The 27488-nt window shown below is 39.6% G+C and overlaps 1 protein-coding gene across 1 annotated transcript; it reads left to right on the top strand.

Annotated features, from left to right (window-relative positions):
* The first annotated feature begins 10408 nt into the window (after positions 1-10408).
* LOC127164248 (uncharacterized) lies at positions 10409-17904 on the top strand. Its single transcript, XM_051108084.1, has 2 exons — positions 10409-10511; positions 16131-17904. Exon 2 carries the CDS (start codon positions 16304-16306, stop codon positions 17033-17035), a length of 732 nt encoding a protein of 243 aa, XP_050964041.1. The 5' UTR covers positions 10409-10511; positions 16131-16303; the 3' UTR covers positions 17036-17904.
* Positions 17905-27488: the final 9584 nt, after the last annotated feature.

Genomic DNA, 27488 nt, shown 5'->3' with positions numbered 1-27488 from the left:
CGGCATTTTAACAGCGGCGGTGATGAGGCTTCATTCTCGTCAGGTGTGCCTCATCACACGCCGCCAGACCTGGTTGTTTCAGCGCCCCTCCTCTCTCGCACACCCACTCCCGTCGGGAGCCTGGTGAAGGGCGGCGATTACGGACGGGGTGACGATGATAATTAGGGGGGAGGCAGCCGACTCGTCACAATACCTGTTTGCCGGAGTTCGACCCTGCCTGTATATGACCATCTCTCTGTCTCATGTCAATAAAAGCTTGCGTTTGGATCCGCCCGCTTCTCACCTCGTTCCCTCCGTAACACATATATTATGATCACATGCCTTATGACAGTAAACATGTTTAGGGGGGTATTTTTACTTCTTGTTTAAACAGTAAGAGGAAGTGATTTTGCTTAAAAAGTCAGTTGCCTGTTTCATCAAACCCTAAATTTTAGGGTGTATACTTTGAGAACATGAAAACTATAACAGGACAGCAGTTTTCTGTATTATTGTAACCCATCATAATGGGTTCTGTTGACCTTTGTCTCAAGCTAGATGTAAGAGAAATCAGATAGACTGCTTTAATTAATCAGAAACTGAGCTTTATGTGGAGTTCTGCTCCTGCAGATTTTGTGTGGACCTGATAATGATGACACTTAAGGAATTGACATCCATTGTTTTTCTGTACAGTTAATTAAACAAGATTACCAGATTAATTATTGGCACAAAATGGTATCCTCAGATGCCACAATAAATTGTAATCTAATGTTTGCAACCTGGGTGATAACTTCATTTGATTCACGCTTTTGTTTTATTTAATTTCACCCACAGAAATGTTCTTTTGAATGTGCTCTGAATGCACAGAAACTGTGATCTAAACAACCTGCTGCTTTTTATCCAGTGATGTTTCAGAGCCAGAGATCACATTCACTGTCCAGCATGTAAAACAGATGCGCTGCACTGCAGAAAGAGATTCACTGTTTATATTCTCTTTCCCACAGATAAATACACAACATTTGCACTGTGACAAAGAACAACATCTTCTGCAAGTTTATTTTCCTCTTCTTCTGTTCAGTATATTTACAGTATGTATATATATATATATATATATATATATATCTCGCACGTTTGTGTGTCTTTCCTGAATTACTTTTTCATGTTTGCTTCTTCCTGTAGTCACAGCTGAAGACACACAGGAATTTCTTCCCACAATATTTATTTCATGACAATTCTCTGAAGATTTTATCATGGTCATGTTTATGACAGTGTTAATGTATTTGGTCTTGGCGGAGTAAACCTGTTACGCTGCTGAATTGCTGCTGCTGTCGGTTATTGCAGTAGTTTTAGATTCCCAGCAAACACAACAATGTAAAAACTTTTTTTTTTCACGTTGTGAAAAGGTTGTGATAACGTTTTTTTCCGACGTATTTAATACGACAAATGTATGTTTTTTTTAAACGTTATACATACATTTTTTCACAACATTGCAGAAATGTTTTTATAACATTTTTATTACATCTGTATGTCTCCTGCCAACATTTTAAAAACTTACTAACTACACTGCAAAAAACAATTTGTTGAGTCAACTTAAAATAATTTGTAACCTGGCTGCCTTAAAAATTTTAAGTTCAGTCAACTGAAAAACAGTTTATTCAACTTGAAATTATAAGTTAAATTATACTAAGTGACAACTTAGATATTTGAGTTGAATCAACTTAAAATTTTAAGGCAGCTGGGTTACTTACCCATCTGTTAAGTTTAGCAAACACAAATATCTAAGTTGTTACTTAGTACAACTTAACATTTCAAGTTGAATAAACTTATTTTAGTTGACCAAACTTAAAATTTTAAGACAGCAGGGTAACACATTATTTTAAGCTGACTCAACAATTTTTTTTTTTTTTTTTACAGTGTACGTCCAAACTGGTACTTCAGTGCTGCCATCAAAATGTTTTCTTTACAGTGTTAAATCTGAATATTTATCTTATTAACAGATAAAACTTCAAAATTACAGTATTTTACAATAAATCAATAGTAAATTTTAATTCAAAAGTTTTAAATTAACAACCAGTTTTACAGCAAATTAACAGCACATTATTGGCTATTGAGTTGCATTACTATTACAGTTTACATTGTAATTGTACAGGAGCATACTGCTACATCACAGTAATACCACTAAATGTAACTAGTTGCCAGGAATTTACTGAAAATGTGCATAGAGTAACTTTCTGTGAAAGTAATTCAACTACTGGCCAGAAATTTACTGTAAATGTCTGTTCAAATAATTTACAGTGTATCCTATGGAATAAGCAAGCATCATGACAAGCATCAACATGCATGAGAAGGCATGAAAAGACAAGACAGTGCTTATAAATGATTTAATATGTATTTGTAAATGAGTTATTACTCATTAATGAACACCTTTATAAACCTTTTATAAAGAGAACCTTACTGTAAAGTGTTACCAAAATAGCAGTATACATTTGTACCTTGTGACAACAGAGAGATAATGGGTGCTATGCCTTCATTTTTGTCTTTGGACATAGGGTACTGTTTATAATACACATCATGTGTATGCTTTAATGTAGCTTGATGAGGCTATAAGTCAATGAAGCCTGCATTATATTTGTGCTCTGCCCAGAATTCTGGTTTAAGGCAGCTAGTACTGTGACCTCAACACGCCAGCAGTTTCAGTTCGGCTTACACAATGCTCCAAAACAGGATGTAGGTTAGGTCAGAGGGATGGCAAGATGGCAAATGTAGCTGCGTCAACTGTGGGCCAAATATTAGCATATTAATATTAGTATTGGGTTCAAGTCGAGTCCGAGTCTTTAAATAATCAAGTCGGAGATGAGGCTGAATCGAAGTCAGTGAATAAAGTCAAGGGTGGGGGTAAAGGAGTAGGTATCTTGGTGAATGGGACCTTAAGAGCAGAAAATGCACCTCTTTTATTTCTGATTGTGGCTGTGTGTGTTTTGGGTTTTATGTGACTTTTTTCATGGATGAAAATGAGGCTGTGAGGGAAAAACCTAGTCTTTACAATGACGCACACTGTGTATAAAGCTCTACATATACTTTCCATAAGTCACAGCAAACTCACATTTTAAAAGCAATTTATAGTTACCTAAATTACAATAAATTACATTATATAAAGAAAAATTGATGATTTGCCATTGCACACCCAAGGTGGTTTTGGACATGTTAAAACTATTACTGCAAAGATGCTAGAAAAATTATTTTTCTTTGAAGCTAGAAACAGCCACCATGTTTAAAAAATAATAATTTTAATACAGCAAAAACTAATCAACTAACGTAGGTTAAACATTCTCAACCTTACTGAAGGCAAGTAAACAAGTAAAAAGATAAATAAATATATTAATCAGGAATACAACTGAAATAATATTTAAAAAAAAAATAGAATCTTTCTAAAAATAAAAGTTTTTTTTTTTCATTTTTTTTTTTTAGTTAGGTCTATTTAAAGGCTATTACAGACTACAGACATGTCTTGAAGTAATAAATGTTAAAATAAAACACTGCAAAATCTTCACTGTATACATTAAATATGATTCTTATTAAAGTGATTCAGTCAAGAAAAGTGAGTGATTTTCTCTTTTTCTTTTGTTGTTTGATTACTATTTATGACACGGTTGACAATGCTGTCGCTTTAAGATCTGACGCACAGATCAAATATTTTGACGCATCAGTATTTCTCCCAACTGTTCAGGCTTACTTAAGACAGACTACGTTCTGGGAATGTTCCTGTTACAGGGAGTGAGAGACGAGAGGCGAGCGGATCCACGTGCAAGCTTTTATTAGAAGGACGAGACAGATACATGGTCAGGCAGGCAGGGTCAAAACAGTAGCGAGCATAATCCATAGGGGCGATCCGAGAGAGAATAGTCCAATAACCAGAGCGAGAGTCCAAATGGCAGGCGGCGATGAGTCGAACATGATAAACCAGGCGCGAATACCAACTAGGGAACTTAGGAAACTAGGAAACTAGGAAACATAGACAAAATAACAACAATACAACACTCCGTGCAGTGTACAAGGAAGTCCGGGGTTTTATAGAGCGCCTGATTGGTCACGGGGGCTGACGCAATCAGCGCGGTGGAGGATGGGAGATGCAGTCCAAAATGCAAAGCAACAGTCAGAGAGCATGAAAAGGTAAGAGTGACATCTGGTGGTGGATAGTCCGCAAAACACCGACCAGATCTGTGACATAGCCCCCCCCCAAGGAGCGGCTTCCAGACGCTCCAACCGAATAAGCAGAAAAAACAGTCCAGGGGAGCGGTGGGGGGGGCCAGGAGACTGAGGCAGAATCGGCTGGGCAAAGGCCCTCCAGGGCGGAGGCGGAGCAGGAGCCCTCCAGGGTGGAGCAGAAGGCGCAGGAGCCCTCCGAGGCGGAGCAAGAGGCGGAGCAGCCCTCCAGGGCGGAACAGGAATCCGTGTCTCGGTCTGGGACCTGGGGAAAGCAGGGACAGAGGAGGTAGACAGAATAGGGGGAGAAGGCGCAGCAGCCCTCCAGGGCGGAACAGGAGGCGGAGCAGCCCTCCGGGGCGGAACAGGAGGCGCAGGAGCCCTCCGGGGCGGAACAGGAGGCGCAGGAGCCCTCCGGGGCGGAATAGGAGGCGGAGCAGCCCTCCAGGGCGGAACAGGAGGCGCAGCAGCCCTTTGAGGTGGAACAGGAACCCGCATCATAGTCTGGAACCTGGGGAAAGCAGAGATAGAGGAGGCAAACAGAATAGGGGGAGAAGCAGAGAGCTTGTAAGGGGATGCCACCTCCAAGGGAGGATCTACAGCCGTAGCTGACACCTCAGGAGGTATTGGCGCGACTTCTCCGACCGAGGGGAGCTTTAGAGCAGGCTTGTGACCAGACGGGAGCTCTGGGGCAGGCTTGTGACCAGACGGGAGCTCTGGGGCAGGCTTGTGACCAGACGGGAGCTCTGGAGCAGGCTTGGGACCAGACGGGAGCTCTGGAGCTGGCTGGAGACCAGACGAAAGCTCTGCAGCAGGCTTGAGATCAGAGGGGGACTCTGGAGCAGACTGGTGAACAGACGTGGCCTCAGGGGTTGATTTGTGAACAGAGGTGACCTCAGGGGCACAGTGTGCAGCCCACACACACCAGATGGCAACCGCCATTAAAGGTAGAGCAGCAGCGGGAGGTTGTGGTGGGTCCAGTACACCGGCTATCATGATAGGCCATGATCGTGGGATATCAGACGAGGCATGGCACGGCTCTGGAAGGTCAGACGAGACGTGACTTGGCTCTGGACGAATAGACGAGACATGACGAGGCACTGGGAGGTCTGATGAAACATGGAGAGGCTCTGGGCCGTCAGGCGGGACGTGACTTGACTCAGAGTGGTCAGGCAGGACGTGGCTTGACTCTGAGCGGTCAGACGAGACGTGACTTGACTCTGGGCCGTCAGGCGGGACATGGTGAGGCTCTGGACAGATAGACGAGATGTGTCGGGGCTCTGGAAGGTCAGATTAGACGTGACTTGGCTCTGGAACAGCAGTAATAACTTCCTTTGGCTTATGAAGATCAGCTGTGGTTTGACTTAGTTCGTGGAGATTGGCCGTGACTTGACTTGATTCGTGAAGCTCAGTAGTGAACTGACTTGACTCTTGGAGATCAGCGGTGATTTGACTTGGCCTATGAGGATCAACGGTGACTTGACCTGACTTGTGAGGATCATTGACTTTACTTGACTCCGGAACCACGGCTGTGGCTTTGCTTGACTCAGGAGGAACGCCCCTGACTTCACTTGGCTTGTGAAGATTAACAATGACTTCACTTGGCTCAGGAACAACAGCCTTGACGTTGCTGGACTTGGAAGCTTGACTGGACTTGGAAGCTTGACTGGACTTGGAAGCTTGACTGGACTTGGAAGCTACAGCCGTAGCCTGACTTGACTCTGGAGCAGCGGCTGAAGCTTGACTTGGCTCTGGAAAAACAGCAGCAGCTTGGCTTGGCTCATGAGGATCCATTGTAACGGGACTTGACTCCTGAACAACATGGCTTGGCTCAGGAACAACAGCTGTAACATGACTTGACTCGTGAAGAACAGGTGTGTCTTGACTTGACTCCGGGGTAGCCGCCGCAGCATGAAGGAGCGCCATTTTAGCTGCCCATACCGTCACTAGAGGTGTGTCCAGCACGTGGGCCATCATGACCACAGGTGGCGTCCGGGTGCTGACCACAGGTTCAGGAATGGCGGCCATCTTGTGGAGTGGCTTGGAGACGGCGGCCATCTTGTGCGGTGGCTCTGGCGTGGCAGCCATCTTGTGCGGTGGCTCTGGCGTGACAGCCATCTTGTGCGGTGGCTCTGGCATGGCAGCCATCTTGTGCGGTGGCTCTGGCGTGGCAGCCATCTTGTGCGGTGGCTCTGGCGTGACAGCCATCTTGTGCGGTGGCTCTGGCGTGGCAGCCATCTTGTGCGGTGGCTCTGGCGTGGCAGCCATCTTGTCAGTGCTTGGCTCAGGAAAGATGGCGGTAACTTGACTTGAGATAGGGGCGATAGCTCTGACTTGACTTGACACAGGAAACACAGCTTTAACCTGACTTGACACAGGAACAACAGCTGTAGCTTGGCTGCCATGTCCGCGTTGTCGCGTTCGTCTTTCGCGACCCCCACAGTACACGGCGAACCCGCACACAGCAACGCAAAGTTCATAAATGCGGCTAATGATGAGCGCGGACCCTCACGTCTCACTCTCGCTCTTAGCGGCTCATTGACGCCATCGGCAAACAGTTCAATAATAATACAGTCCGGGAGGGTAGAATAGTTTGAAATGGCCAAAAATTCACGGATGTATTGTTTGAGTGTATGTTGTCTCTGTTTGATCCTGGCTAAAATCAGGTCTGTGTCCACATCGGAAGATTGTCCGGGTGAAAAGCTGCTGGATCCTGTTGGGCCGGAGTGTTCTGTTACAGGGAGTGAGAGACGAGAGGCGAGCGGATCCACGTGCAAGCTTTTATTAGAAGGACGAGACAGATACATGGTCAGGCAGGCAGGGTCAAAACAGTAGCGAGCATAATCCATAGGGGCGATCCGAGAGAGAATAGTCCAATAACCAGAGCGAGAGTCCAAATGGCAGGCGGCGATGAGTCGAACACGATAAACCAGGCGCGAATACCAACCAGGGAACTTAGGAAACTAGGAAACATAGACAAAATAACAACAATACAACACTCCGTGCAGTGTACAAGGAAGTCCGGGGTTTTATAGAGCGCCTGATTGGTCATGGGGGCTGACGCAATCAGCGCGGTGGAGGATGGGAGATGCAGTCCAAAATGCAAAGCAACAGTCAGAGAGCATGAAAAGGTGAGAGTGACATCTGGTGGTGGATAGTCCGCAAAACACCGACCAGATCCGTGACAGTTCCCGGAATGTTCCCTGTAGGTTCCCAGAACGTTCTATTTACGTTAAGAAAACTTTCCTGGCTAACCAATAGGGAACATTCTATTTATGTTCCTGGAAGGTTCCCTGAAAGTTCTCTGAAGGTTCCCAGAACGTTCTCCTAACCTCTTCACTCCAATACTGCTGCCGTATGTCAGCACTCCCGTGTCCCGTAGTAAGCGGCATGGAAGACGGACGGATGTGGCCCAAAATAATTACTACTACAAACCATGTCTTGTTTTAAACTATTGTTTAATCCTTACAGATATTTATAGCACATTTAACCATTATAAGGAGCATTAAATGAGATTAAATTATCCTTTAATATGATAGATTTGTCTGAAACACTTTAGAATACAGTTCCGTCATTAGTGAATAACTACACAGGAACAAATAACTAATAAACTATTAACATTCTAGTAACTACTATTGACTAACAAGATATTCTGATTAACAAATCAGTAAGTAATAGTGCTCAGTTGAAAGTGGCAGTTCACTATTAGCTAATCAGTAACTACTATTTTTTTCATATCTCCCAAAGATCTACTAAGAACTACTATATACAGGTTCATAATTAATATGAATGATGCAAAATGTATTAATTCTTAAGTAAAGATCATGGTGACCCACTAGTAATGACTCAGGTAATACCAAATACCTAGAAGGAATTACAAATTTTTTGGATCCGTATTGTAAAGTGAAGATCATGACAACTCTCTTGTAATGACTGAAATCATTGTAAGCTATTGAGGTATATATAAGCTTTTGTTACTAAGGAGTTATTATGACCTTCACTTTAGAATACGGATCCAAATAATTAGTATTTCCTTCTGAAATTTGGTAACACCCAAATTATTACTAGTGGGTTACCATGATCTTCACTTTAGAATTAATTGTACATTTTGCATTATTCACATTAATTATGAACATGTATATAGTAGTTCTTAGTAGTTTTCTGGGAGATAGGAAAAAATAGTAGTTACTAATTAGCTAATAGTGAACTACTATGTACAACTGAGTTCTATTACTTACTGATACGTTAATCAGAGTTTCTTGGTAGTTAATAGTAGTTACTAGAATGTTAATAGTGCATTAGTTATTTTTTCCTGTGTAGTTATTCACTAATGACGGAACCGTATTCTAAAGTGTTACGGATTTGTCTTATTCGTTAATATGTAAGATTAGTACCATAACCCAGATTTTGTTTATTAAAGCACCAAATAATAATGAATTTTATTTTTACGGACATTGAAAACAAATAACATTTATTTGACTTTAGAATAATATTACATTCGTTTCTTACCACTGAATTAACGACGATGTGCTTCTCTCTTTTGGTCAGTACACAAAAACTTCTACGTTAACATCATGTTCCTTCAATTAGACATGTCAAATTTCCTTGAAATCACAATATTTACTATTTACAATATTAATTATAAGTAATTATTCATTAAAGAGATAAATCAACGAATGTTAGTCAGTCAGTAAAACGAAATGACCGTTAATTTTTAAATTACGCGAGTGCGCGGCTTTCGGTGGAAGGCAGGATTAAGCACGTGCTGGAGAAGCGCGTGCAGATCAGAGGCACACAGAAAAGAAATATAACAATAAACCCAGTGTTTATGATATGATTTTCTGACTATGCTTAACCTTGGCTTAATTTTAGCTATAAATTTGGAATTATATTATCATTATAATGCGATTTGACCACTTTGATGTCTACACTTTATTAAACGCTTATTTCAGACATGAAATTCTGCAAAAAAATAGTGTGTTTATGATGAAAAAAAATATACATTTTAGCATTAGAATAATCAGAAACATCTGCAAAGTTTTTATTAGTTTACATGGATATGACAACTAAAAATAACCTCCAGGGAACGTTCTGGGAAGGTTCTTTTTAGGTTATAAAATTAAACCAAAACATAACCTGCAGGGAACGTTCTGGGAATGTTCCCTGTAGGTTATAAAAATAAAGCCTAAAAATAACCTGCAGGGAATGTTCTGGGAACTTTCTGTGTAGGTTATAAAAATAAAACCAAAAATAATCTGCAGGGAACGTTCTGGGAAGGTTATTTTTAGACTTAAACCAAAAAATAACCTGTTATTAAAAAGAGAACATACAGGGAACGTTCCTAGAACGTTCTCATTTGGTTCCCCCCCAAAAAAATAAACATACGAGAACCATAGGGGAACGTTCTGTGTTTGCTGGGGAACTTGGCATTCGCACACTGACTGAGAGGCTCGTTATGTGAGCACGCTTTGAGTGTGTGCGCACATAAACCTGTCGGCTTTCAAGTAGCCTACTGGACAAGACACATGCAAATACTGAATATCACTTTCGTGATAATGCATCAAGTCAATGACATTTCCGTCAACTGTCTCTGGACACAGAAAGGCGTGAGTCAGAGTCAAGTCAGAGTAAAAATTCATCCAAGTCCGTGACAATTCCGAGTTGCCTAAAAATTGTACTCGAGACCGGACTCGAGTCTGAGTATGAGACCAAGTACCCCAACTCTAATTAATATATAGTAGTTATCCGTTGATGCATCATATCTCCCCAACAAATTAAGTGGAATAACCACAAATTTATGCATAAAAATATCAGTCAAACAGCATGCAATGGGAATGCCATCAGTACCCACAGAGCTTACTGTTACTGGAGACTGGTCCAGAATCTGTGTGTGTGTGTTTATGTGCGTTATAAGAACACAAATTTATAATAACATTGGTAAGACATAGGTATTACAGTGTAAAGGTGGTTTACGTGGAAACGTATTTCAAAAGGCTTTTAAAAACATACTAAATGGTGTTTTTTGAAGATCTAAAAATGTATAAAGTTTTCTCTGAGGAGTTGGTTTAGAGGTAGGGTTGGTGTAGGGCAACATAAAATACAGTTCGTGCAGTATAAAAACCATTACGCCTATGGAGAGTCCACGTAAAACATAAAAACCAACAATGTGTATGTGTGCACACTGACGTCTGACTGTCATTCTTCTGATTCTTCTAAAAGAAAGCAGGAAGCAGGTTTCACTTGTTTTACGAAAGCCGTTGTTCGACACAGCGGTTCAGGGAAACAGAAAGCTCTACAAGAGGAAACAGAAAGCTCTACAAGTATTATTTGAGGTGAGCGTTTCAACTTTCTTTAGTTGTTTTCATATATGAGTGTCGTCACTTTGAGCTCCTGAGACTTTAAGGCTGTGCTGAAGTTACTTTGATAATTTTATTTAATCCTCTTTATGTTGTGATCAAACAGATGATCAAGTGTGTCTTTGTCAGTGAATTACAAAGAGCTGCACATTGTAATATTGTTGTCACATTGTGTGAAATGATTGTTTCTCATTTTACTGTTTATTAATGAGTCTGTGATACTCAAACAGTGTTTCTTATTGTGTGCTCTTAACTTTTTGAGGCAGAAATATTACTCAGCAGCTTCATGCATCTACGGACAGCTTTAATGTAATACTGTATCAATACGAGCATCAGCATTTCTGCATAATACAGTTTTACTTAAGTTCACATGTTGAACACATCAGAATTACAGAAAGACAGAGAAACTCAATATTAAAAACTCTTATTGCAAAAATAAAGTGCCCATAAATGCATTTAGTTTATTTGCTATTCAATGTATCCATGTAGTGCGTTTGGAAAAGTAGGACTGAGTACCTCCCTTATGAAAATTAACCATGGTTTTACTATAGTAAAACTGTAGTTAACCATGACTGTAGTATCCGTGGTTTTTTGGTGCAATCAATGGTTTTAAAAAACCATGGTTCTGATACCATGGTTTTACTACAGTTATATTGTAGTGATTCTACAGTAAAGCTGTAGTAAACCATGACGTGTTTTTTTGGTGCGAACAATGGTTTTTAAAAACCATCTGTCACCGATACCAATCTTTTTAAAGCTCTCTTTTTTTATCATGTAGAATTATTTATAGTGATACTCCAATCAGGATTTTGGAGTATTATTCATGGCCTGATTTTTTGTTTTTGTTTTTTTTAATGGGGGAATTCGCCTCTTAAGTTGGCTCTTGTGAGAGGGGAGTTTTTCAGTTTGAGGGGTGGAGGGGAGCATTTTTTAGACATTTTTCAAAAATATATATTTATCTTACCTAAATGTTTGATCGTGCAGTGCATTTTTTTATAATTGTGCAATTATTGCACAACAGCTTACACAGCACAAGCCTTATTTCCATAAACACATTTGTCCATTGCTTTGATTTCAAATCCAAACATTGTTTTTGAAAATGCTTTTTCAACATTGTGATTCTTTTTTTTTTTACACAGTACAGTAACAGTACAGTAATCTTCCATAGACATGTTTAAACGCAATAAATATAAGCAACACATTATTCAATGCTTTTTACTTTTGCATTTACTTCTACATTTATATATTAAGTTGCTCATGCAAGTGGCAAAACATTTAAACTACTTTTCTTACGTTATCACAAACATTCCAAATTAAAACTTACCATTGACAGAAACGGTCAGTTCTGCTGCCTTTTCTTTTGCATTTAAATATTTATTACAAGCAATCCTGCTGTTAATAAAGAACTTTTTTTTCCTACCTCCACGAATGCCATCTGTTATTGCCTTGTTTATCTATTTTTATTTAAACCTAGTCAAAAACCCATTTGTGTTGACTGTGAAACACAGTAGACTTTAATTATATGCATTTATAGCGTAATTATGACATTTTCGTGTCAATCCATGTTCATATTTACCGCAAACAATGCGCTGTCACTTTAATTCTGCACGTGCAGTACAGACGAAAACGATCTCTGCACTGCTGCAGATGCACTGCTCGTGGAACGCACTACTAGACCGCAACCTTGTGCAGCTTGAACGCTTTAAAGTGCTCCTATTATTCCATTTTAAAGGTTGCTAATATTGTTTTATGAGACATCTAAAACAGGTTTACATGTATGCAAGGTCAAAAAACACTTTAGTTTTCTCCAAAAATAGATTTAATTTGACCTCATTTCTAAATGATTCATAAATGACTCGTACGAAGCAGTTCAAAGAATCAGTCTCTCTCAACCCCTCCTTTCTGTGAGCCCTCACTGCTGTGATTGGTCAGATGGCGCAGTCCTTTATGATTGTTTTACCGCGTACAGTGCGTGTTGGAAAACTAAACGCCCACTGCCATAACTGAATGACGGCCCTGGATACTTGTCAATAAATAGAAAAGATGGCATCGATTTTACCATACCAATTCGAGCCGGAGTCTGATGATGAAATGGCTGAAGTGGCTGATCGACAAGTTAGCACTGACTACCTGGAAAGTGCTCACAATTTGCTTTACGTAAGCGACCCGGGCACACCTCTATGTTGTAAACTTCAACATTGTATAATGCATTAAGGTGGCTTTCACACCGAACGCGGAAAGTGCTACGCTGGCCGTTGGGTTCAGTGCAGCCCTTCAGCAGCATTTAAACTTTGCCAGTGATACGCTCCGCTGCGCGTTCGCTTTGGTTGACGCAGAAACAAGCTTTATGCAACTGTGGTACTTCGTGATGTATAGCCGTAACAGAAAAAGATTCAAATTCCTGACGACTCGTTCAGGCGATTGTGAGCCGACTGTTTTTTTTTTATAGACAATACCTTTATTTATCGTTCACTGTCAGCTTCACAACTTTGCAAGTAACAATTCCTGAGTCAACTGTGCAGCTCGCTTGTAGTCAGACGCGACGTGGTGATTGGAAGCCATTTGCGCACTTTGAAGAGAAAGAGAGAGAGCACATGGTCATTCATTTGCGCTTTTCGTGAAATTACATCTCACATAAGGTTTTCAAATTACTTTGTAAGTTATTTAATGAAGAAATATGAATTGTACCTCATCTTCAGCATTATAATTGTTTTAGCTGCGCCGAACAGAGACTGAGACGGTGCCGCTGCATGTCATGCCAAACCTCTCAAGGCAGGCGTGTCATCAGCTTTAAAAAAACAGTTTCGGTTAAAACCAGCCATAGGCTGGTTGGCTGGTCTTAGCTGGTTTAAGCTGGAAGTAGCTGATTTTTAGCTGGTCTCCCAGCCTGGCCAGGCTGGTCATGCTGGTTTTAGCTGTTTTTTTTCAGCAGGGTGGTCTTGCCGCTTATGACAGAATAGCTAATCACGATGATCTTGTCTTCGGAAAAGATTATTTTATTCGCTTACGTCAGAAGCAGCGAATCTCTTTAAAAACTGGCTGTTAGTGCTAACTACATTGCATTGTTATATTTTGGAAAAGTTTTACCCGCCAACTGGCGACTGACGCTGTTACATATACTGGTCAAAGCCAATTTTTACTCGCATTTGGCGCTTGACAAGCGTTAATTGTATGAGTTTAATACAAAGGACCGAAAGCCAATCAGACAGAGCACTTTTTTCATTTAAAAACATGAGATGCAGTGGGATGGGGAAAAAAAACACCATAAAGTCTCAAGATATGTTTTTTCAAAGTTTAACTTGCATTATTTTACATAGTTTTCTAATTATGTGTCTCGTACAAGTGCAGTGATGATAGATGTCCCTCTAGAAAATACAGGAAATAATGTGCTCTGCGTGAACAGCTTAGTTTCTCTTTTGACGTAAAAGAGATGTTCTCCGCATTTATGTTCTCTTTTTCCGCAATATTTTTAGTGAACAACGCACCAGCGCCGCATCTAGTGGCTTCAGTTGGATAGACTAACAAGAAATATTGTAATGCAACAACAACACATTGTCATTGCATCTTGTGTGCCACTGATAAGGCTGCCTCCTTAAAGCACACCTAAAATTCGAATGCAACGTTCCAATGTGAGTTTTTATTTTAAAATCGCTGAATATTTGAAATTCGATTTTTTTTGACAGCCCTAATTGGCATCCTCTCTGACTGGGGTGAGGGATGAAGTGGGCACGGGCGCAATCATATTTCAAAGGAAGCCGGCGCCATGGTCCTGACCGCATCATTGTCTTTACTGGGTGTTTTTAGAAAAGTTTTGCATGTATTCACATGCGATTGGGATTAGCTATTCATTTGGTGGACTGTCATGATTTTGGCTTTGATTTTTGTGAGACGCTACTGAATGATGCGTATCATAGTGGATTTAGAAGTGGGTGAGCAAAGCAGACTGATAAAGAAGTGGGTATACGCTGTATACCTGTGTATATCCTGCACTACGCCACTGTGCCTGTGTGTACAATAACAGGTGCATCTCTCATAAAAGAAAACAATTCAAAACAATATGCTTAGAGCTCCACCTAGTTAAAGGAGGAATTCGCATGAGACAGCTTGATTCTGTCTGCTTGAAGTACTAACATTAATGTCTAAGGCTGAGGTCACATGTTTTTTTTTCCACCTTATTTCCCACTCACACTTTTCTCATTCTAATTTTACAAACTGCAAAGTACAAAATACATGCAAAGTTCTGACTGACACCGATCACTGGCAGGTGCAGTGTTCTCCGATTGACTCTGGAATCACACACAATTTTAAACAGACCCGGACCTGGCTGAACATTTAAAATATAGACCCGAACCCATACGGGGCCCGGGTCCTTGGGTCTCGGGTACTCTGTGAAGACCTCTAGAGGGATCATGATCAATCTTACTGTTGTTTTTCTATGCATTTCTCCATTAGGCTTAGGCTATGTCCAGACTGTAGGCAAATTGGATTTTTTTTTTCTCAAAACATCTTTTCAGGCAGACTGATTAAAGTGGAGTGATCAAATCATGGTTCGAGGACTGGGATTCGGAACCGCTGGTTTAAAAACTCCCATTATAATCAATGAAGCTGTTTACATAATAAATCTCTTACTTACATTCGTATGCACATCTGCATTTGTTGTTTCTGATGAGAGATATTTGCCAGAGAGACAGAATTCAGTCAGCGAGCATGCGTACCAAACAAAACACAGGTGTTTTAGCGATGAATCATCTGAACCCCTCTGATTGGCCACTGAATTCATAAGCTCAACAGAATTGTGTGTGATTGCTTATAATGCACAGTGCGGTAAAACACGTCTATCTCTGGCTCAGCGCCAGCCAAAGCGCGAATGCAGGTTTGAATTTAGCAGCTGGTGATGTGCTGCACTGGACATAAATATTAAAAAAAAAAATATATATATATATATATATTATACTGCTATTTTTGTCTTTTGGAAGCTGCATTCAAAATCCACTTAACTCAATAATCTGAGGGGTTGAAATGGTTCTGGGAAGAGCAGTTTTTCGGCTGGGCTCCTCTCTGATCTAGTGCCCTGGGCATGTGCCTTGTAGGCCATTGCGTTAATCCATCCCTGGTTATTGTGAGTGCACACAAATAAAAGTAGACCTTTTACAGATTTGAAAGATGTATTACTCTTATCTGTATGAGCAAAAATGACGGAGTATTTTAAGTAAAATGCAAATGATCGCACTGACACCTCAAAGTTAACTGTCATGCAAAGATTTGCGTTTTGTAACCTCGCAGATCTTTTTTAATATTAACTAAAGTGTTTTGTTCATTTACTGACGTTTCTCAGAACTTACTAATTCGTTCACTCATTTCAATTAAATTGTGGTCATGAACTAAGAATTTGTTCCCTCATTTTATAAAAATAGTGGCCACATTAGTAAAATGTGCAGTGTTCATGGTAATATTGATTTGGCTATTTGTTTCAAGGAGGCCTAGGGGTATTTTAAAATGGCATATTCTTAATCATACTTCACTTCAAGTGGTCATGTTTTTAACTGAAATGGGATAAACTACTAAAACATTAACAATCTCTTGTGCTCTTTACAGATTTGCCCTCTTTGCCAGAATAACACCTGCAAATATTGATTTTAGCCTCCCTGGTCCAACAGCCTGGAATTACACACACACAAAAAATAATTTCATCATATTTGAGTGAGTATAAATAGCTGACTGAGCAGAGGTTTCTCATTTCTTATCATCGAGGCAAAGCCACATCAAGAATGTCTCTAGTGCACAGCAATGTTGTTCTCCAGGCTCTCTCCACCTTCACTGGTGCTACTGTCAAGTATTTGACAGAGGAAACAAAGGATGATAATAAACTCAATATATTTAATTTTTTGCCAACTACCTTTGTTACAAAGCAAGCTTTAGATGAAACAGACTCATTACGTTGTTTTTGTGACGAGTTGTTTGTAGACATAGACAAATTTCTAGACCCAAAGTTTGATTTTGATTACACAGATTTAAAGGATGACTCAATATGTAAGCGTGGAAATGAGCCGTACACACGCCCCTGTGGGTGGAAACGTATTGCCATCAAGGTCCTGGATAAGTATCCAGATGGAAATGCCTGGTTGGGCACGGATGGATGGAGGAGTTACTCAGTGGATGGCGAGTGGCCCGTCTCTTATCATGGAACTGGAATGAATAGCGCTAAAGCCATCATTGAGTCTCATTACATACCAGGCCCTGGACAAGTGTACGGCAGAGGAATCTATTCAACGTATGACATAAAGGAGGCTACTCGTTACACCCGCAATGTTACATGTGAAGAGACTGGAAAAATCTATGATGTGCTTCTGCAGAACAGAATCAATCCAAAAATGAGAAAAGTATGTGCCAGACAGGAATATTGGCTGATAGAGATTCCTGCGGGAACCCCGCCTGATAAAGAGAGAGAGATTGTGGAGATGTCAATTCGTCCTTATGGAATTCTGTTTAAAGAGGTTTAAATGAGTAAATGTAAGTTTAAATGATGAGCTGTGTATGGGCATTTACTGCTTGAGGGATCATGATTGATCCTATTGTTTTTTCTCTATTAGACTTAGGCTATGTCCAGACTGCAGGCAAACTGGATTTTTTTTTTCTCAAAACGTCTTTTCAGGCAGACTGATTAGAGCAGAGTGATCAAATTAGAACTCCTCCATTGCATAAGATAAACTCAGCGACAGAGGAGACTGGTATATATTGTGATATTTCTTTGTGCCAGCTGGTTTCAACTTTGTTTGAATATTGCATGAATACTTTTGCAACACATGTGGTTTGAATCAGATTTGATAAATTATGTAATAACTTTTTTTTTTTTTTTTTCCAGTGTTGTTTTTATTATTTTGTGGATATTTCAGCTAACAGTTTGATTTGATGCTGTTCCAAATCCTGCTGCCACTTACATAATTTACCATAAAATCACATTATATTTGTCCCAAATTATTGTTATGGTTCATAATGACTTTATCAAAGGCTGTAAGATTGTGTATCTTTCCGCACAACCTTTTTCTGTCTGTTTGCTTTATATAGGGAGCTAATAATAGCCATAGAACATGCTTTCTCTTTCCGTTTGCTCTGTTTTGTTATTAACAAATTAAAACTACTTCTATATAAACTGTGAACTGCTGTCTTAAATTGGGTGCAATACCTGTGAGTTGTTCTAAACGCGGCGCTGCTTCTCATCCGGTGACTACATTCTTTGGGATGATATTAGACTCAAAATGATTAATAGATGCACGCACAATTATCCATGTATGGCATAAATGTTATGCATGTATCTTACTAACCACAAACAAATGCCTTTCAATTTGAGTCTGTTGAATTGGAAATTATATGATTGTGCAGCGATTTTGTACAAATACAGACATGTTTGTGAATAAAAATGTTCTGTTCTGCATTAATATATCATACATTGCTCATGCAATAAGGAATCCATGAATTTGTGGATCGGGTGACACGTGGATCGGGAAACTCTGCCCCCAGGTGATTTTAACCCTTTCACTGGTGAATTTAAAATATTCTATCTGACCCCCCAGAGTAAGTTTTTTTTAGGCGACCGTTATTTTAGAACCGTTATTTTCGCGCTGCCATTCAGAGAGTCCTGTCAGCTGGATTTACACCATGTAAATTTCTCAGTTTGTCCCAAACTACATGCAAGTAAGTGGCTGCATGGTGAACTAGGAGAGGAATAGAGTAAACTTTATGGTTACTTACACTTTGTGTATCTGATATGAATCAAACGTTGGCAAATTATACTTGAATATGGATTGTTATTGCTGCTTCCATAGATATCCGTATGTATTTTACAAACTGTAAATATATTGTTTTAATAGTACTTATGTGTATTTAACACAAGAACCGCCAATGGTAGCTGTATACCTGAAACCACCATGCAGGTATATTTTATGCACGCACATGAGTAGTGTTTTGATATGACTAAAGAACATACACATACCCTTTTTATCTTGTCAAAATGAGCTCTGCAAAAATCATCTTATTGTAAGGGGTTGTTCCTTTAAATGCAAATGAGCTCTGCTCGCCCCGCCCCTCTCTTCTCTCTGTGGAGTGACAAGCCTGTTTACTTGAGCTGCATTTAGCTGCGTTTAGCAGTGGTGGACGAAGTACACAAGTCAAGTACTTGAGTAAAAGTACAGATACATACAATAAAATATTACTCCAGTAAAAGTAAAAGTGCTCCTCATTCAATTTTACTCGAGTGAAAGTAAAAAAGTACTCGATTTTTTATGTACTTAAGTAAAAAAGTACTGATAGATTTATTTTGCAATTTTATATAGGCTACTTAATTGAATTTTATATTGGCTTTTTTTATATATATAATCCTACTGCTCAAAACACCTGGGATTTTCCCAAAATAACCACTATATGGAGTAAAAATACATTTTTGTTGTTGATATGGACTATACTGACGAGAGTGATGTAGTAATATTCAATGTGAAGCTCACACTGCAGTGTCCCTGAGAGAAAACAGATCTGACCATCTAATTTTCACCAATAAGAAAAAGTGTTTGTTGTTTTGCATAACATCACAGTTATATATGACATGAGAATAAGGCCTGAAGTTAGTAGGAACATTTTAAGGAAAATATAATTATATTTTCATAATGATTTTTTTTCTTTCAAACATTGTCTGTGTAAAAACACCCTGGCCAAATGCCCCCAGAGGGCATCACTTTCCACTTTACTGTAGTCACCATGTTCTGAACATCACATCCTTTCTTTTTCCATCAGATGTAATCTATCTAGGTTCTTGAATAAAAATATTTGGACTTTATATCTAAAAATTACCTCAACTTAGCACCAGCTAGCTTGTTATAGCTACACAGTTAGCATCAGCTAACAATATTTACTTATTTTCAGTATGGTTATGAATAAACATTCATCTGTCTATTCGGCTAGCTGATCCAAACAATATAAAAATTTATACTGTTGCTAAACAATATAAAAACAGACACATGCATAGCATTTTAATAAAACGGCTAAGGTTACAGAAGCGGGGAATATGAACGTGCATGAGTTATTTTATTTAATCTGATATTTAAATTTTTCGTTTTTGACCTAAAACAGAGAAGTGATGTTGATGTGTCTGAATTCAAGCATTTCAGAAACAGATCACCTTTTACAGCAGACGTAATTCACAAACAACGCACAGCTTTGACCTAAATATGATTTTAGTTATAATAATTAATCCTAAAATTCGACATTAGTAATTCACTTTTCGCAGCATCAGTCGCGCGTGCGCTCACAAGATCTCCCGGTTCTTACTTGTGAATTCAGTTGACTGAAGACTCGCTCTAAACGGATCATTTGAATCAATGGGTTGTCGACTCGAGAACTGCTGCAATCGGATCATTCCAATTCGTGAATGAATCGTTTGGTGCGGTTGGCGAATCAATTTAACAGATTCATTGAAAAGAATCAGTTTGTTCATTAATCAGACACCGCTTGTGCGTCTCAGAACACGTAGCAAAGGAGTAACGATATGTTTTTTTAAATGTAGTTAAGTAAAAAGTACGATCTTACGCTTTGGAATGTAGTGAAGTAAAAGTGAAAGTTACTCAAAATCAAACTACTCCAGTAAAGTACAGATACTTGAAAAATGTACTTAAGTACAGTAACGAAGTACAACTACTTCGTTACTGCCCACCACTGGCGTTTAGCCACTAAACTTCCTAACTACCACGTTATAAGGAAGGTGATCGCAAAGATTCATAAAAAAATCCTTATACGCACTTCTGCTGTAAGTGAAGCTGGATCACGAATGATTCGCGCAGACATAGACGGATATATGAAGAGTTTGGTTGCAAAACGCGATAAACGCCATTTTTTGACATTTGGATTTTATTATTGGAAATCACTGTTCAGATGTACCTTAATCTATGTGTGAAATGCTGCCATTAATAAAATTTAAGAATGTACATTTTAGGCCTACTATAAAATGTATTTTTTCACAAAACGCAATATCCGCCAGACCAGTTTCTTTACAAAGTGCGATATAACCAGGGTTCGAAATTAACACCCGCCAACCCGCCAAATGCGGGTTAAAAATCATTTTGGTGGGTATTGATAAAAACTTACCAGCCAGTTTGGCCGGTGATGCATGAGCCAATCATGCAAATCATGTCAGAGACGCTCTGGGTCGTTTGTCCCCTCCGTCCTACATTTCACATGAACACTACGGGTGACGCTTTAGATACCTATTGGCAGCAGCGCGCAGATACTGTACGCTTCGGTTTGCGGGTCCAATCAACGACGACAAGAGCGCGAAAATACAAACAAGAAATAGGAAATAGCGGATGAGCAAAGAGGACTGAGCTGGACAGCGAAATAAGCTAAAATCAAAATGCTGCGGTGGTTAGGACAGACGTCAGGATCACGCGAGCGCAGCATCCCCTGGGAAGAGAGTCAATGCCGGTGAAGTGCTCCGAGTTTGCTCATTGATTTAACGATAATATCAAAACAAAAAACATGTATTTTTAAAAAGAGGATTCAATAGGCTAACTAAAAACGTTTACCATTTAATTGTTTATACTGTAGGCGAGCTGTCAGTCACGTAGGCTACGTTTATAGCGTTTTGCAAAAAAAAAAAAAAAAAAAAGTTATATGTTATGTTATGTTGTGTATGTTCTGGCCAAAACTAACTCAGAATCTTATTATTATTAATCAATCTTTGTATATACTATTCCATATATTTATGATGTATTGTTTTTTTAACCAATTTAAGATGTTTGACAATGTTAAGATAAATATGTTGCATTTTGGCATGGTTTTTGACTTATTTATGAACTATTTATGGACATAAAATTAAATAAAAAATATCCTGGATTTGAAAAATATTGTGTCCCTGGCCTTCACTGAGCTCAAGTAATAGTTTAATGTACAAAAATTGTGAATGAACTTGACTGTTGATGTCTTAAATAATAATGTCAAATAACCAACATTTCTCAAAATGGATATATCTCGTTTTGCAACGAAACTCTTCATATGTTGATCGGGAAGCGCATTCCCTTCACAAACAAACGTAATCCACTGCATCTTCAGTGGCTCAGATGTCGGGAGTAAATGACGACCAGTATGTTCATTATTACATCCAGCAACACAACACCTCAATCGCTCAATTTAACTTACATCCCTGCTCCGGCATAGAAACTATAGAGGTTACTGGACTGTTATAGCTGGTCTGAGGTAAGACGCTCATGTCAATCAACTATCGTGGGAGCGGCCTCTGTCAGTGTGACGCCACACTGACAGGCATCTGAGAATGGCTTGATTTGAAAAAGGGGATATTATTTTCACATTATAGGGTAGATTTGTACATACACTGCCAACACACATTAATGTTCAAACAACATGAAAAAGTGAATTTTGCATCCGATGACTCCTTTAAATTACCAAAATAGCCTATAGACAATAATGTGTAATAATAATTCACTAGACTCCATAGGATGATGTGATAACAAATTCAAGCGGACAGCTTTACCTAATGACCCAACAAACATAAGACGTCTGCCTGACGTGCACATTATGTCCATATTGGGTTGGTCGGTCCAGGACCATATCTCTATGTCTATACGATGTGCAAATCCAGTACGGTATCTGGACATCTGACTACGACGTCCCTTGAATGTAGATATGCAGTTCAAAATTTGAACATCTGGCTAGGGGTTTTCCTGGATGTCTGTAGAACGTGCAGAACAGGTTCAGGAAATTGACATAAAAACTTTTTATACAAATAAACATAACAAAGCAATCCTTTGAGTTCTGATAAAAAAAAAATGTAAATATCACGTCTATTTTTATGAAACATTTAGGTGTTAAAATTGCGTAATATTTAAATGTTTAAAAACATACCATTATAACGATAGGAGTGAGACGAGAGGCGAGCGGATCCATATGCAAGCTTTTATTTACAGGACGAGACAAAGACATGGTCAAGCAGGCAGAGTCAAACAATGGCAAACAGGTATGTAGGGGCGAGACACAAGAATAGTCCGTGAAACAGGCGTGGGTCGAACCGTGGCAAATGTAATCCGAAAGGGGAAAGGCAGAGGGGTAGTCCAAACAAACGAGCGAGTAGTCCAAAGGCAGGCGGAGAGACAGACGAGACAAAAAGGCCAGGCGAGAAGGCTAAACACAGGGAACTCGGGAACGCGATAGATAATGCAATAAACCACAACAAAAACCACAATACTCCGTGAGATACAGGGGGAAAGTCCGGGGGGCTTAAATAGCGCGTCTGATTGGCCACAGGTATTTTTTACTGGGACATTGACAGAAACAGCAGTTTACATGTGTGATTTCATTAGAACTATTAAATATAATGAATTAATTGAATAGATGTAATAATAACATAATAATAATAATATATAGTATTTATATAGAATATTTATATTATTAATATTTATTATATACTTTAATAATACAATGTAATATTTAATAATAAATATATATATTAAATACATTTTGTGCGAGGGCCATTAATGCCGTGACGTAAACGTGATGGCAAAAGCAACCACAAAGACGGAAGTTATTAATTCTGTACATTACGAAAGACTGAAGATATAACCACTGCAATTGATTCTTTATGTAATTTATTTAATTCTACATTGAGGACCTTTTACAAAAGTATGCCCAACGAACGGCTTTCACAACATGATGCAGCTACTTGGAAATTCAAACCGCAAAGCTCTAACTGTCATCTGACAGACGGACCGGTGCTAAGCCGAAGGTATGCATTATAAATGTACTTTTATTCATTGTTCTGTATTTCTAAAGTTAAAGTTCAATTTAGACTTATATTGTTCTGTGTTTTGACGTTTTCAAATTCCCCTTTTTGTAATTTTTCTCCCTGTTAACATTAGTTAATTTGCATGTGAGGCGGTCTTAGTTACAACCCGAGGTAAATTTATGTTGATCCATTTTAACTGTTTAAATTTGTCACTGAAACACATAACTTCACAATAATGTTAGATTTTCACAACTTTATCTTGGGTACGTATGTATCAGGCGTCATGAATTGCGACGTACATAGTTCAGACATACCTATCACACGTCGTTTTTTATGTAAATTTCTCACGTACGCTGCCGTCATGTCACCACCTAGGATTGGTTCTACAGTGACGTCGCCATAACATTGTCGCGGGTCTATCGTCTGCCCTCCCTATCAATCCCATTAAAAATTTGACACAGTCTGACGGCGACGTAAGGGTAGACTGCGCCTTATCCTTAGCCTGCTTAGCCTTAAAACTGGTCCGCCCCTCATACAGAACCTCCGTCTGCCGCAGCTTGGTGTCGTTCACCCCCGTGTGCAGGACGATCGCGCCGATGCTCGCCGTCCTTCAGGATTGCGGGCATCTGTGCAGAAACATCGAGAACGCAAGCACCAGGAAAACAGTGGGTGTGGATATTACCTTTAGCTAAGGTAGCACGGACGTACCGGACAATGGAGTCTCCGCCGATCACAGCGTTCCGTCTCGTGGAGGGGAGCGAAGCGGTACCAGGTGGAGATCTCGAAGACCGGAGGCGGCGGAGGGGGCGAAATTGCGTCATTCACTTGATTTGCTGTGTTTTCTGTTTAGTCACGCAAGCAAAGCATCACAAAATGCATGCTCATACTGCTTTATTCATAAATATTTCAGAAGTAGAACTCAAGTTTTATGTGAAATTAATCTGTTATGTGTTAATATTATATTTACTATGAACATTACGCACGGTATAAAAGAGTGAAAATCACTTTGATAGATGCAGATTTGTCAAAAGAGCTCATATATATTGTAAGAGTTCAGTGTTTAAAACTGATTACAATTTGTATGCGCAGATTGTTTTTTTTTCCTTTCCTGTTTCCTGTCATCTTCGACGTCAGGAGATAGTCGGATCAATCGCTGTTTACGTGGAATGCCCCCACTGGAAAAAAACAAACAAACAAAAAAAAAAAACAGCTGGTTGGCTGGTCTTAGCTGGTTTAAGCTGGAAGTAGCTGGTATTAGCTGGTCTCCCAGCCTGGTCAGGCTGGTTTTAACTGGTTGTTCCATCTGTTCTCCCAGCCTGACCAGCTAAGAAAGTGGCAAAACCCCTCTAAAACCAGCCTGTTGACCAGCTAAAACCAGCCAACCAGCCTAGGATCGTTCTGACCCTTCGCTGGTTATTTTTCTGTCTCTTAAGTTTTAATCAGGCTATTTGTCCACTCCGGATGAAATCTTCATTCTGCCCAGTGACTGTAAACAGTCATTAGGTCTGTCAGACTTAAGATATTTTAGTGGTTATGTGACAAAAAAATATTTAAGACACATGGAATCTGAATTAAGACATTCTAAGACTTTTAAAGGACCAGTGGACCCCCTGCTGGAGAAACACTGTTAGACAAGTTGACATCTTCACCAAACTGCCTGCTAAACACTCTCCCTTTTGCAGTACATTAGTAGTTCTGGCACTTCTGCAAAAGTGCACATCTATGACAGCAGTGATAATTTCCTTGTGAAGTGAAATCCATTTGCCAAGCCTTCACACACTTCCACTGTGAAATCTTCATTACGACTAGGAAGTGAAATAGTAATGTAACCCACCCAGAGTATCAGGAAGGGGTTAATGTAAGTCACGAGTGGTTATGGGTGTGGCCTGTAGGGTGCGCAGACGAGCCATTTTGAGAGAGAACAGAGACAGCGTCATGAGAGGGTCATTTTGAATTCTTCGGTGGGAAAAGGTTACTTTCTGTCAAGTGTTTTACGAAATATTGTGTTTTCTGTTGAATTGATCTAATTTACATCATATTCAAAAGGTTTACTTGCTGCGTGATGTGCTCGGAGGAAATCGAGTTCATATTTTTTTTCCTCCATATTCATGAACTCTGGTGAGTCACCGTTTAAGGTATTTCTGTTTTATTTCAGGGTTTATAGTGATCATTGTTAGTGGATTTACTCTTAAAACCAGTCAGAGTGATGTTGCGATGTGTTTTTTTTATTGAAAATATGTTAAAATGATGTAACGTGAAATTGCGTCATTCACTTGATTTGCTGTGTTTTCTGTTTAGTCACGCAAGCAAAGCATCACAAAATGCATGCTCATACTGCTTTATTCATAAATATTTCAGAAGTAGAACTCAAGTTTTATGTGAAATTAATCTGTTATGTGTTAATATTATATTTACTATGAACATTACGCACGGTATAAAAGAGTGAAAATCACTTTGATAGATGCAGATTTGTCAAAAGAGCTCATATATATTGTAAGAGTTCAGTGTTTAAAACTGATTACAATTTGTATGCGCAGATTGTTTTTTTTTCCTTTCCTGTTTCCTGTCATCTTCGACGTCAGGAGATAGTCGGATCAAAGATGACGAGCCAGTGAAATCCCAGAGAAGAACTATTGCGAGCAGTGAAGTTCCATTTGTTCGGCCTCTTCGGATCTGTCAGGAATCTTCCGTCTCCACGGAGCCACTGAATTCTTCCTGAGTGAATTTAACAAAAGGATCAGATAAGAACTTTTGATCACATTTACTACCCGGGTAGTTACTAAAGAAAATACTATTGTTTCCTGTTTTTTCTTGGGCCCATTTCCTTATTTTGGTTTATTTACTATCATCTACTATAATTGTATTTTCTTTTTACTTCATTGATTGCACGTTAACATTCTAAAAGGAATGATGCAATAAAATTGTGCAGTTGTTAAACTTTACCTACGTGTTGTTGTGACTCACCATTACTGCCTCCTAGAGCCTAGGTTCTGGATCTCTGTGGGGTTAAATAATTTTGGGAGCTGAAAGTAGCTGACCATTACATAAAACTTGGCGAGCCAGCACAGGAGGCAGTGTGTGTGTCCAACCACAGTAACAAGGTATACAGTTGCATTATCTGATGTTGTATACTGAACATGGATGTTGTAATCACTGAAAGTGTTAAGGTACCAAATTCTCTTTTTGTCGGGGGTTTATCAGACACCGAAGCAGATGAAGAGCTAATTGATTACTTGAAACAGTATGGCTCTATAGAAAGGATAATTAAAGTAAATAGCTCTGACCCCAAATTCCGAAATGCAGCCATAATCGAATTTCAGAGTGGGGCTGCCATTCAGGGCCTTCAAAGTCAATTCCCTTTAAGCAGGCCCATCTCCGCAAGTTCCAGTGTAGTATGCCACATACAGCTTTTGTCTGAAGTGTATGCTGATAGCCGTGGTACCGGTTTAACTACCAGTTATCTTACAGAGCTGAGAGATGTCGCTAAACAGAGTGGCATCGACTTTGAAAAGTTGTTGCTGGATGAATTAGAAAAAATTAAGGACTCCACTAGAGGTGAGAGTCTAAGCGAAACTGGAAATGCGGACATTGAACCTGATGCTCTGCACGCCTTTAATGCTTTAAACTTAGCATCATCTAGAGTGGAAGATGATCCATCATCAGGAAACCCTGGGATGCATGCCACTGACGACTGTTTACCTGAATTCCCGGCAGGAGCCGGTGCATATTCTCCAAGGAAAAAGCCATCTTATTCACTCCTACCTGAGCAGCTCAGTCCTACCGAAGTTCAGAGGGTAGTAGTGGAGCATATTGTGAAAAGCACTGATATCTCTGCACAGTACAATAGTGGCCCAAAGCTGAGGTGCTTTTCCAGCAGAATTCCTTGTCCGCCGATGGAGGTGGACTATGACACCTGGCGTACTAATATTGAGTTTTATCTCAATGATGCCACATTCTCAGGTGTACAGATAGTCAGGAAAATTGTTGAAAGCATCCTACCTCCTGCGGCTAATATTGTTAAACATTTAGGTCCCCAGACTCATCCTAGAACTCATCTCAATCTACTCGATTCTGCCTATGCTGCCGTAGAAGATGGAGATGAATTGTTTGCTAAGTTTCTAAACACTAACCAGAATGCTGGGGAGAAAGCATCTGCTTATCTTCAGAGACTA

This window comes from Labeo rohita, chromosome 4 (genome assembly GCF_022985175.1).
Source record: "Labeo rohita strain BAU-BD-2019 chromosome 4, IGBB_LRoh.1.0, whole genome shotgun sequence".
NCBI classification, from domain to species: Eukaryota; Metazoa; Chordata; class Actinopteri; order Cypriniformes; family Cyprinidae; genus Labeo; species Labeo rohita.
Note: the sequence above shows the minus strand (reverse complement) of the source record. Positions and strands in the feature narration are given on the sequence as shown.

Excerpts from the sequence above, each read along its gene's own strand:
- LOC127164248 (XM_051108084.1), top strand. The coding sequence starts at position 16,304 with ATGTCTCTAGTGCACAGCAATGTTGTTCTCCAGGCTCTCTCCACCTTC.